The sequence below is a fragment of the Anolis sagrei genome, chromosome 1 (genome assembly GCF_037176765.1).
Source record: "Anolis sagrei isolate rAnoSag1 chromosome 1, rAnoSag1.mat, whole genome shotgun sequence".
NCBI classification, from domain to species: domain Eukaryota; kingdom Metazoa; phylum Chordata; class Lepidosauria; order Squamata; family Dactyloidae; genus Anolis; species Anolis sagrei.
In genome coordinates, this window is record NC_090021.1 from 268,160,405 (window position 1) to 268,173,323 (window position 12,919).

At 42.3% G+C, this 12,919-nt stretch overlaps 1 protein-coding gene across 8 annotated transcripts in view; it reads left to right on the forward strand.

Moving 5' to 3' along the window:
* The first annotated feature begins 3,047 nt into the window (after positions 1–3,047).
* Positions 3,048–12,919, forward strand: part of CAPRIN1 (cell cycle associated protein 1) — a 36,787-nt gene continuing 26,915 nt past the window's right edge. For 5 of the 8 annotated variants that reach the window (XM_060765035.2, XM_060765027.2, XM_067462717.1 and 2 more), the window contains exons 1-2: positions 3,048–3,209; positions 3,922–4,116. In XM_060765035.2, the coding sequence (XP_060621018.2) occupies positions 3,934–4,116 (183 nt within the window). In that variant the 5' untranslated portion in view covers positions 3,048–3,209; positions 3,922–3,933. Of the gene's footprint in view, positions 3,210–3,309; positions 3,405–3,543; positions 3,567–3,921; positions 4,117–12,919 lie in introns of those variants that run through there. The other 3 variants (XM_060764997.2, XM_067462716.1, XM_060765008.2) reach the window with 3 other exon arrangements.

The window sequence follows — 12,919 nt, forward strand, 5'->3', positions numbered from 1 at the left end:
TAGTCAGCATAGATGTTGTCAGACTGAAGGTCAACATGGTTCCAACTCCCTATGAACCACCTAAGAGTTTAAGATCATCCAGGAAGGCCCTGCTCTCAGTCCCGCCTTCTTTGCAGGTTCGACTGGTGGGGTTGAGAGACAGGGCCTTCTCAGTGGTGGCCCTTCGGTTGTGGAATGCCCTCCCCAGGGATATTATATCAGCCCCTTCCCTGTTGACCTTCCAGGAAAAAGTGAAAGCATGGCTATTTGAACAAGCCTTCGGAATCTCATGCAACAGTCAAGCATGGTATTAGACAAAAGCGAACATTGGAACGGCTCAGACGACCATTTATGGACAATGAGACTAACAATGAAGGCATTGGTTTTATATGTTTTTAAAGGTTTTACTGAATGTATGTTTTAATTCTGTTAATTGTATACTGTTAGGCATCAAATTGCTGCATGGTTGTAAGCTGCCTTGAGTCACCTTTGGGTTCGAAAAAGGCAGGATAGAAATATTTTAAATAAATAAATAAACTCATGCAATACAGGAAAGAAAATGGAGAAGAGTCATATGCCTGCACAACTATGAGATAAGTCCACAAGAAATGTCTGTTTGATTCCATGCTAGTTTCACAAGGATGCTCTCAATGTGTTTAGCAGTCATAGTCTTTCCTTTCCAATGTGCTCCATTGTGGGAACTATATCAGTGTCCAATGATGCAAATCATGCTAGGGTTGTCTAACTTTGTACTGGAGTGGGGTTTCAGTAATGTATTAAATTGGTGTGTATTGTGCGGGATGAATTTTACAAATACTTATCTATAATGGAGTAAAGCAAAACACACAGGATAACAGGTATAAAGGGAAAGGTTAAGCCCTTCTTAAAAGCACTTTATACTGGAAATATTAAAAACTCATTAATAAATCAGTATTTCTGGGTTCTTGAGATCACATTTACACACAGAGATGTGAAAATGCTTAGAATTATGAAGACTTAAGCATTTATTCTTAGATTGAGTACAGTTTGAAATAAACAATAAAGGTATAACAACGAGATTAGCACAGCATCACTGGTGATGGTGTTCCGGGGTTGTGAATTCATTTTTTTCCCTGGCATTCAAGATATTGGCTCACTTTTACTAACCACATTTAATAATTTGGGGGTAATGACCAAAATAGCATTTTATGTGTCATGTCACTCAAAACAGAATATATGGCAACATTTTAGGAGGTATTCCCATGGTTTATTTACAACACAATCCCTGTCCTCTTGAAATTTTCTAGAACACAGGAAGTTATTATAGAATCTTGTTGGTAAATTCTTAAAATACCTCTCTAGGAAGTTCTCTAGAGGAATTCTATGGTACTTCCTGGTTGTTCATTTTAGTGAGGTTCGCTATTATCCAGTTTCCACAGTAAGTTCAGGAATGTATCCCCAGATATGGGGGTTATACTGTATTTAAAATGTTTATATATTGCCTAACTTGCCTTGCCCTTCAGAAAGTTTATAAATATAGAAACAGCGAAGTCCCCCATTGTCATCTCAACATGTGCCTTCAAACTGCTTTGCTTGTGTCTTTCAAGTTGATTGTTAATTTGTGACGACCCCATACATTTCAGAGGGTTTTTTTCTTTAAAAAGAGAAGGAATATTTAGACATGGTTTTTCTAATTCCTTTCTCTGAAATACAGTCTGCAGTGTGTGATATTCATTGCTGAGTTTCCAACCGTTAGTAACTAGGACTGACCCTCCTTAGCTTCCAATATCAGATGGCATTTGGTGATTTTATGGCATGGCAAGTAAGGGTTACAAAAATAATTTCTGCTTCTCCAAAACCTCAAACTGGGATTTTTCTGCATCATTCTAGTACAGGCCTGGGCCAACTTGGACCCTCCAGGTGTTTTGGACTTCAACTCTCACAATTCCTACTGGCTGTTAGGAATTGTCGGAGTTGAAGTCCAAAACATCTGGAGGTCCAAAGTTGGCCCAGACCTGTTATGTTGTGAATGAACTGAAATCTAAGCACCAGCTGAACACGACTGTAGTGACTATGTATTGTTGAAGGCTTTCATGGCTGGAATCACTAGGTTCTTGTGGGTTTTTTTCGGGCTATAAGGCCATGTTCTAGAGGCATTTCTCCTGAAGTTTCGCCTGCATCTATGGCAAACATCCTCAGAGGTAGCGAGTCATTAATAAATGACTCTATTATTGCATCTATGCATCTATCTAATATTGCATCTTGCATCTATGGCAAGCATCCTCAGAGGTAGCGAGTCATTAATAAATGACTCACTACCTCTGAGGATGCTTGCCATAGATGCAGGCGAAACGTCAGGAGAAATGCCTCTAGAACATGGCCCTATTGCCCGAAAAAAACCCACAAGAACCTAATGTAGTGACTATTTGTTTTGTTTCCTAACACAAATGTAACTGAACTAGATTTTAAAAACTTATTAAGTTTCTGGATTTATTACCGTTATGTCTTTGTCTCCTAATTCTTTGCCATGTGCCTGCAACACATGTTCGAATTCCCGAAGGCTGAAAACTGAAGCTGGGGCCTACGGTGTTTCTCAACCCTTGGCTGGCCAGGTGTTTTGGACTTCAACTCCCAGAATCCATTAACCATTGGCCAGGGCAGCTGAGGATTCTGGGATATGAAGTCCAGGGCACTTGGAACTCGCGGGCTTCCAAAGGCCTCTCTAACAAGTCCTGCCGAGTCCCCTGGGAGTTCTTTCCACGTACAGCGAGAGCGCAGCCGCAGTGCGTTCACAAAGCGATACAAAGGGGCTCCGAGAAAAGACGAGACAAGGAAGCGGGCAAGCCAAGGAAAAGCCATCCCTCGAAACGAGGCCCAGCCCACAGGAAGGGGTCCTTTCAGCACAGAAGCTCCTCCGCCTGACTATTGTGTCCGCGCTTAGGCGCCCGCCGCGCCTGAAGCACCTTGCCCCGCCCCGCTGTGCTTTCAGTCAGGCACTTGGCGAGGGCAGCCCCAGCGGCTGAGGACCCCTCTCGGCTCGCTCCCTGCCCCGCCCGCTTCTCGCTCTCTCTCTCTCTCTCTCTCTCTCTCGCCTCACCGTCTCTAGCAGGAGGAGCGGTGTGCAAGCGCCGGGCCGGAGTGGGCAGAGGCGGCCATTCGCCCTCCGCGACTGTGAAAGCAGCCATTCCCTTGCCTGTATCTCTCTCCCCCTCCATTCCCATTCAGTCACACAGGCGCCGGCACCTCATACGGTGAGCAGGAGGCGGGCAAAGGAGAGAGAGAGAGAGAGGAAGCGTTGGGCAGCAGCGGCGGGGGGAGTGAGGAGGAGAAGGAAGAGCCCGGCGGGGAGCCTGCCAATCACGCGGGGAGTTCCGAGCGCGAGCTAACTCTCTTCTCCCCCTCTCCCTACACCGTGCGCGCGCGCGCGCGAGATAGAAAGAGAAAGGGTTGGTTGGCGCGAGCTCACTCTCTCCTCCCCCCTCCCCTCACTGTGCGCGCGCCATAGATAGAAAGAGGGTTGGTTTGATCCTTCCTTCCTTCGCCGGCGGATCCTAACGAAGTAATTAATCCCGGGTTGCCTAAATATCGTTGGGGGCGCGCCTCGGCAGGTGCGGCCTACCTCACGCGTTCGAGGAGAAAAAGGACGGGAGGAGGGAGAATAGAAAAGGCCTGCTTAGGAGTCAATGGGCGTTCTGTCTTTTGTGTGCATGTCCCTTTAAATACCAACCAGTTGGAATAAAAAAGCAGTCTCGGGCGAGTGGGAGAGCGTTTGTCGATTCCTCCTTGCTTTGTGTCCCTTCTGGCGGCCCGTCCTTTCTGTGCCTCGCGCTCTCTCTCTCCTCTCCCCACCCCCATCCCCGCCCGCCGGCCGCGGTCCGCCATCTGCCTGCCTCCCGCCCCTTCTTCCTCCTCCTCCTCCGGCCCGTAACGCGCTCCTTCTCCTCCTCCTCCTCCTCCTCGTAGTCACAGGAAGCGATGCCCTCGGCGACCACCAGCAGCAGCGCGATGGCGAGCAAAGCGGTGAGCGACGTCGCGGCGGCGGCGGCAGCAACGGCGGCGGCGGCCACTTCGGGCGGAACGAATTCTGTGCAGACCGAGGCCATGAAGCAAATCCTGGGCGTCATCGATAAGAAGCTACGGAACCTGGAGAAGAAGAAGGTGAGGGCCTGGGCGGGGAGCGGGTCCCTCGGCGCGCCTTTTGTTTCCCAGACCAGGAGGGAGGGGGGAAGGGGAGGCCTCCTTTGTTCTCGGGGCTCCCTCGGCCCGGAGCCTCCCCCGCTCCCCTCCCGCCCCATTCCCCGCTCCCCCTCCCTTCCCACAGAGGCCTCGGCTTCAGCCGCCCCGGCCATTCTCCTTGCCTCCCTCCCTCGGCAGCCCCGCTCCTTCCGCACATGGACCCGGCCGGGACTCAACATGGCGGCGGCGGCGGTGAGAGGCAGCGAGGCTTCCCAGGGAGGGAGTCGAGCCTCTCATTGTGTGAGAGCGGCTGCTGGTTCCTTCCGCACAAAGGCCCTGCAGCCTGCCTTTTTCTCCTCTCTTTCTCTCCCTTTTCCGCCCCTTGACTTCACTCTTGCCACAGTTCCGGAGGAGCAGGCAAAAGACGGAACGAGCGTGACCTTGGAGGCCCCTGTTTAATATCAAAATAGCAACATATTACCCAGTCCCTTCGTGCGCAAGTGAAAGGCCTCCCCAGTTTTTATTGCAGCTCCAGGTTGGGAGCTCAGGTTTCTGCGGTGAGTGGCCAAAGGAAGTGTCCACATCACAAATAAGATTTCTGAAGGGAGATTCTTACAAGTACAAGTCCTTACCTGCATGAAGATGAACAAAATCTGGCAACCAGTATTTTAAAAACTCTAAAATCAGGACTGTAAATAAAGAGCAACACTCAAAAACCAGAGGAATTCCAGACAAGAATCAGTCAGGGCCAGCTAGCACCTCCCAACAAAGGATTCCTCCAGGCAGCAACCAGCCAGGCTTTGAAGCTGCAAGGGCATTCAATGCTAATAAGGGTGGCCATTTGCAGCATTCACACTTGCCCCAAACAGACAAGAGTTCTCTCTCCCACCCTGGACACTCCACTGATATATCAATCCCACTTGAATAGTTTCCAACAGACCTCACAACCTCTGAGGATGCCTGCCATAGATGTAGGCGAAATGTCAGGAAAGAATAATAATAATAATAAACTTCATACCCGCCACCATCTCCCCAAAGGGGACTTGGATGAGGCCAAGCCCAGTGATACATTACAGCAGCATAAAATATAAAAAAAAAATAACATCACAATAAAATAAATAAACCAAGTAAAATAAACAGTACAAAATAACATGGAAAATCTAACAGTGGGTGGGCCAAATGCACAACATAAAATGATAAAACTCTAGATGAGAAAGCAATGAAGAAGGTACATTTGTGGGAGTTTGTAGGGGACTGAACAGTGGAATTAGACTTTCAATAAGATGGGAAAAAGTGCAATATGAGGAAAACAGTGTAGAGAATGCTTCTGGAACATGGCCACACAGCTCAGAAAACTCACAACAACACAAGTCACCATGTTTGATTATACAGGCAGTCCCCGAGTTAGAAATATCCAACTTATACTGTATACAACTCACAGTTAGGGCCAAGACAACAGGGAAATTCAGAAGGGAAATTCACTCCTGGAAGCGTTATCATGGGGAAAAGGTGTCTCCATTGAAGCTTTATCACCTATCCTTGTTTCCACAACAAGCCACATTTTTCAAAACCCAATTATCACAGGGACAGGAAGTGAGGTGAAATCTTCAGAACAGGGGCATAGACAGCAAAGCAAACTCCACATGGGTGTTAACCCTTTGCTATGCCATCAAAAGCTAAAAAATACATTTGGCTGGAAGTAAACATAAAAATCGTGATTGTTTTGACTTACACACAAATTAAACTTAGGAACAATCCTACAGAATAGATCATGTTTGTAACTTGGGGAGGGCCTGTATATGTTTTGCAGTAGTATTTCAGTTATTTAAAATCTTAAGTGTTTAGAATCATAGGCCAAAGGCACTTTCTAGACACACAATAGCAAGAATAGTGAGTTCTGTTCAAATATTGAAAAAGAAAAAGGGCAGCAATCCTGTCAGCAATTAGAAGATCATACACTAAACTTACAATCTGCTGAGAATTCATGTTTATGATAATATACATTTGAACATTGTCCCCAAATCCACCTTAGGTTACTTTCTCCAGCAGCTTGTTTTTAATGCTCTTGTGACCAGGAGAGCATTGCAGTTGTCATTTCATAGAACCATAGAGTTAGAAGAGACCATGAGGCCATCCAGTCCAACCCTCTTCCATGCACAGTGAAAATCTCCCCAATAGATGGCCATCCAGTCTCTGCTTAGCCTCCCCCCCCCCCAAAGAAAGTTGCTGTTAAGTATTGTGTTGACTTTTGTTCCCATTACTAGAATTCTAGCCTTAAGGTTCTATAGATATATCTGGAAACCTCTGACACTTGCATTCTAGTTGGCATCTATAGGATCAAATTTCACGATTAAAGCAGTTTGAGTTTTCATTATAGTTTTGGCTATTATAGCTATCAAAGTAAGCTTTCGTTGCTTGAAAGCCCTGCACTTGTTCTCTTGTCGCAAGCCTAGTATAAGAGGTATATGATTGGAAGAAAAATGAATTGGATGTAAAATTCCTTACTTTTACTTTTAGGACAGTTCTGATTCAGCAAAAGAATCCCAGTAGTGGAATGAGAAACAGCTCAACATTAAAAGAAGAAGCCTACCCTCTGTCCATGCTCCCACATGTGTTCTTCACAGCTCTGAGGCTTTTAGAAGCTTTTGTTTCATTGTTTGATAAACCATATTTTGCTGGGTTTGAACCCAGACTAATTTTGGTAAATTGGTTGTAATTCTGCCACTGGAAACAAGTGAATTTGAAACCATATTTTACAAAGTGATTAGTTTTAATTTCTTTAGTGCTGAATCAGTAAGAATGTGAACTCAAAGAAGACCATGCTGTTTGAAATCATGGCTTAATTGTGTTGGAACAAAATGCTAATGTGGTTGGAAACTGGGATATGAGATAGGAAATTTCTTAAATGTTGCACTTATCAAATAACAGATTGTTTGGGTATGCCGTCAAGTTTTATTTTGCCCTGGTCCCTTCTTCTCTCCCTTGCCCAAAATTATTCTTGAAAAAGGCTCTAGAAGTTTCCATTTGCAATGTTTGTAATGTTGACCCCCTGACCCAGGGGCCCTCAAGCTTTTTAAACAGAGGGCCATGTCACAGTCCCTCAAACTGTCAAAAGTAAATCTCAGAGGGCCAGATTATAATTTGGGAAAAATACATGAATGAATCACACACTGCACATATCTTATTTGTAGTGCAAAAAAAATGTAAAAACAATATAATAATGAAAATGAAGAACAATTTTAACAAATATAAACTTATTAGTGTTTTAATGGGAAGTGTGGGCCAGCTTTTGGCTGATGAGATAGGATTGTTGTTGTTGTGTGCTTTCAAGTAATTTCAGACTTAGTTGACCCTGAGCGAGGGCCAGGTAAATGACCTAGGAGGGCTGCATCAGGCCCTTGGGTCTTAGTTTGAGAACCCCTGCCCTGACCTAATCTACACCATGATTGTTTTGAAACAGGAAGTGTGTCTACTATGATTTCTTGAACTCAAAATAAGCCCTAAGGCAATGGTTCTCAACCTGTGGGTCCCCAGATGCTTTGGCTTTCAACTCCCAGAAATCTTAACAGCTAGTAAACTGGCTGGGATTTCTGGGAGTTGTGGGCCAAAACACCTGGGGACTCACAGGTTGAGAACCACTACCCTAAGGGAAGTTGAAATTACATTTAAATAACAAATGGCATGCTCCAGAAGCTTCAAGCATGGGCTGGTGGTGGCTAAGTGGGACCATGTCCCTCTCCTACATTTCTTTTCTAGACTGCCTGTCCCTATTTAATGCAGTGAAGTAGAGGTAGAGGTTCATTTAAATGGCTTAGAATACAAATTATTTTAAATGGAAAGGTAGCATAGATGTCAGCTTCAAATCATAGTAACTGTATAAATAAGAGACCTCTAAGAATGGCTTTCTTGATTGAATCTATTTGCAATGTGGTCTCCCTCTCTTTGTACTGTTGTCTTTCTTTCCAAGCATTATCTTTTCTACTGAATCATAGCTGTCCAAAATATGACAGTCTCAGTTTAGGCTTTTCGGCTTCTAGAATAGTTCAAGCTTGATTTACTCTGGCCCATTTATTGGTCTTTTTTAAGCAGTCCATGGTATCTGAAGAAATGCAACACCATTGCATGAGTTGATTTTCTGTCAGCTTTCTTTTCTATCTGGCTGTCAAAATCGTACATAGAAAATGGAAATACAATTGCAGAAGCAATCCTAACCTTAGTACTCAGCTATACTATCTTTACACTTCAGGATCTTATCTACTTCCTTCAGAATTTCCCTTTCAAGTTCTAGTCGTCTGATTTCTTGACTGCTGTCTCTATTCTAATTAATGGCTGAAACAATGTACTGGCAGTCCCCAAGTTACAAACATTCAACTTACAAATGACTCATAGTTAAGAGCGGGGTGAGACAGCAGGAAGTGAGAGAAATCTACCCCTTGGAAGGAAAATTACCTCTTGAAAAAGTTATCATGGGAAAAAGGTGTCTCAAATGAAGCTTTCTCACCAATTCTTGTTTCTACAACAAGCCACATTTTCCCAAATCCAATTATCACAAGGACAGAAAGTGAGGTGAAATCTTCTGAACAGTGGTACAACAGCAAAACAAACACCACATGAGTGTTTGCCCTTCGCTAGGGTATCCAAAACTTTTTAAAAAAGGCTGGAGTTACACTTTAAAATGTACCTGTTCTGACTTACAAACAAAATTCAGCTTACGAACAAACCTACAGAACTTATCTTGTTCGTAACTGGGGGTTGTCTGTATGGAGATCCTTTAAGTAATTTGATGTCTTCATTGTCTGTTTTAAAGTTATGCAAGTCTTCTGTGGTCAATATTTTTGTTTTCTTAATGTTCAATGTTGAACTGAAACCTGTCTTTGCACATTCTTCCTTGACTTTTGTTTCAAGTCTATTTTTTGCCTGTATTGTGGTTTTGAAGGTAGCCTCTTGTTTTGAGTACAGATTACACATCAGGAAAATTGAATATTGTGTCATACCCATTTCTTTAAAGATCATCCAATATTTTTCATTATCTTCATCACAAATGTTAAAACACAAGGCCTGTCACATCATTTTATATGGCCTGAGAGGCTTTGAATGCCAGGGCAGCATAGTTACATTTATAGTCTTTGTTAATAAAATCTATTCTAATGTTAACTAAAATCTGTCTCAGCTCTATTGCTGTGCCATATTTTCTTAATTATTCATTTCTCTGAAGTGCACTGAATACAGCTTCCACTTTAGATTGTGAAATTGCAGATTTATCTTCCAAAGATTCTTCCTTGAATGAATTTGTCATCCTTTTATCTTTTTTATATAGTACTTCTGTGTGCTGTTTCCATTTCTTAAAAAAATATACTTGGTCATTTCATGTATTGTGTGGTAGAGAGCACCCTCTCTCTTAGATTCAGTTTGCTTTTCATTTAGTAGATCTTGTGAAAGAGGTCCCTTCTTTTTCCTTATCATCTTCTACTTCTCAGCATTGACTATTACAGTTCTCTTTGTTCCTGTGCACAAGTTGTTTCTCTTTCCTTTTACTATTTCTTCTAGACTGCTTGAACGTTTCATCTGTCATCCATTGAGGCTTCTCTTCCTTTTCAGCTGTGGGCAGGGTTTTTTGTTTTGCTTTGGCTTTTTTTTTATTCCTCCCTGACATTGTGTTTGGCTTCAGTCCAGCATTTTTCTTGTTCCTCATCAATTAGGATTAATAGTGCAAATCCATTTTTACATTATCTTTTAGAATCTATGGGGATGTTCTTCAGGTTGTGTTTTGGCATTATAGTGGGCAGTCTTCTTTAGCTTTACACAGATTTGTATATTTGCAGAGAGAACGGAACTTCTCCATTTTCAACATCTGGTTATGTCATCAATTTAATTTCTTTTATGGTGATATCCAGAGGTATACTCACTTTTTGGTTGAACAACTGTTGACCTTGCAAAATTCAGTCAGTCACTGTCCTGCTTTGTTACTTGGTGCTTGGCCAATTTTTCCTGCAATTTTTAATTCTGTTCTGTTTCCTATTTTTGCATTCCAGTTTCCTGTGATTAACAAGAAGCCTGTTTTGATGTGTGATCAATTTCCTCCTGGACTCCATCATAGAATATTTCTTTTCCTCTGCCCCCTTAGTTGTAGTATAAATCTTGGTTATGGTTATTTTGATGGGTTTTCCTTTAAGTCATTGGTATGGTTCTCTTCTGGCACGCAAAATGGCAGATATACTGCCTTCTTTGGGATCCCCCACATTGCTACTTAATGTTGCTTAGAATGAGAAAAAGGTAGGGGCGTCTTCCTCTGGTTTGTCCAGGGAAGAAATAAGTAGAATGTCCTACAACTCTTAAGAGGGAATTCTCACCTGCATCTCTTGCACTGGCTTCCTAATAGAGGCACGTTGTGTTCCTTGCTCCCCTCTCCCTTCTTTTTCCCCAGGTTGTATTCACATTATTTTGCCTCATCTGTATACCTTTCTAGATCTGTATTTGCATAGATGTAGACCCCCGGTGGCGCAGTGGGTTAAAGCACTGAGCTGCTGAGCTTGTTGATCGAAAGGTCACAGGTTTGATTCCGGGGAGCGGCGTGAGCTTCCGCTGTCAGCCCTAGCTTCTGCCAACGTAGCAGTTCGAAAACATGCAAATGTGAGTAGATCAATAGGTACCGCTCCGGCGGGAATGTAACGGCGCTCCATGCAGTCATGCCGGCCACATGACCTTGGAGGTGTCTACGGACAACGCTGGCTCTTCGGCTTAGAAATGGAGATGAGCACCACACCCGAGTCAGACATGACTGGACTTAATATCAGGGGACTACCTTTACCTTTTAGACATATTAAGATCAGTAACACCATTTATGCTCCACTCTTGCAAGCTTTCAAATAAGCAGATTCTCTTCTTCTCCTTAGTTCTTCCTAATTATTTTCCTTCTTGGCATTTTCTATGTCGAGGAAACATTGGTTTGTTACATGTACCTAAGTTTTACCCTCAACTTATCCACGAGTTTTAACAAAATTCATTATTTTGGCCTCAACACCTGCTGTTGACATGGGTCCAGCTTATACATGAGTATATATAGTTCTTTTCTCTATAAAATCCTTCTGATTGGATTGGATTAATTACACCTAAATCTGCCCCAAAGTCAGATTGGTGAGATAGTAATACCTTGTTAATAATGGTCTGTTAGCATATAGATTTTGTTAACAACTGGTTAAAGCTAAGTTTGACAGAAGTTCTTTTAATTTTGAAGTTCCATTTTTAAATTGGTAACTTCATTGAAATGTGTTGATACAAATACAGTTTAGAGATAATGGTTGCAGTGTTCTAGTTTTCAAAGATCTTGGCTTTATTCAATCAATTCAACATAAAATAGTTTGGAGGTAAGTTATGCAGGAATAGAAACTGAAAATAACTCCTTCCTGTTTTAGTCAAGTCAACTTTATTTGTATACCGTTCCATCTCCTCTTGTTTAATGTTTTAAACATTAGTTTGCAGTTATTAATAAAAGTGGAGTGGAAAATGTATGGCACACAACCTGTTTTGAACTGTAAAACCCTGTTTGGTAGTCCCCTGAGAATACCTGACCCTATTTTCAAAAATACCCATTTTTTGTCCAAGTATCATTCTGTAAGTGCTATAAAATATGTCTGTTCATGTCCTATTGCTCACTTCAGTCATGGGAAAGTAGCAAAATCAACTGGTTTGGGTTGAATATTAGAACTGGAGGTGATGTGGCATTGTTGTTTATATGTTCTATTTAATTGTATTTTAAATTGTTTTCATTTTATGTTCTGTTTTTAGGCACCTTGTGCCATGTGTAACCTGCCCTAGGTCTCGTCAGGGAGATGGTGGTGGGATACAATAATAAAGTTGTTGTTGTTATATGTGATGTCACTTCTGAGTGTGTATTGGTATGATTGCTGCCTATTTCACAGTTGCCAATCCCAAGCTTTATGTCAGTTGAAATACTACATTTTTACTATGTTCCTAAATGTCTCTATGCCCAAATGTGCTGTTGCTACCACATTGTACAAACAAACTTGCATTAAGCCAGAATTACCACTGACTTATTGTTACAGAGTAATGTATGTATGTGAAGAAATTTTCAGCCATGTAATGTATGGCACAATATTACATAGTTATATTTTTCCACATTTTCCTTTGTTTTATGCTGATATCTTGTACACCTGAAGTATAGACTGTAAAAAGTTTTAATTAACAGCATTAAGACTAGATAAAGATCACCTGTGGTTAATGGTACTATCCACGATTGCCCACACAATCTTATTGTGGACATAACATTTTTCAGATAAAATTATGCAGGCTAGAATGCAAAGAGTTCCCTCACCTGACCCATTGAGTATTGTCTGCTTTAAGTGTTACCATATCACAGACTGCTGTTTTAAAATCATAATACAGTTTTCCCTTGCAATAGTCATTGGGGCTTGATTTCAGGACCTCTTGTGGACACAGAAATCTCTGTCCCATTATATACAATGATGTAGGAAAATAGCATCCCTTATATAAAATGGCAAGATCCTAGTTTGCAGTTGGGTTTTTTTTTGGGAGGGGGGGGGTTCAAACCTGTGGATGGTTGAATCCATTGATACAGAGGGCTGATTTTACTAAGAAGATACTAACATTTGCTTTATGGCATGTTCAGAGGTATGTGTGGAAAAAGAGCTATTCAGGAAAAATGGAATCTACTGTTTCCTTCAACACATGGTGCTGAATGGATCTTTTAATGCAGACTTGCCAGGAGAAAGATAAAACTTCTGAAGACCTGGGGACTTCTAGGATA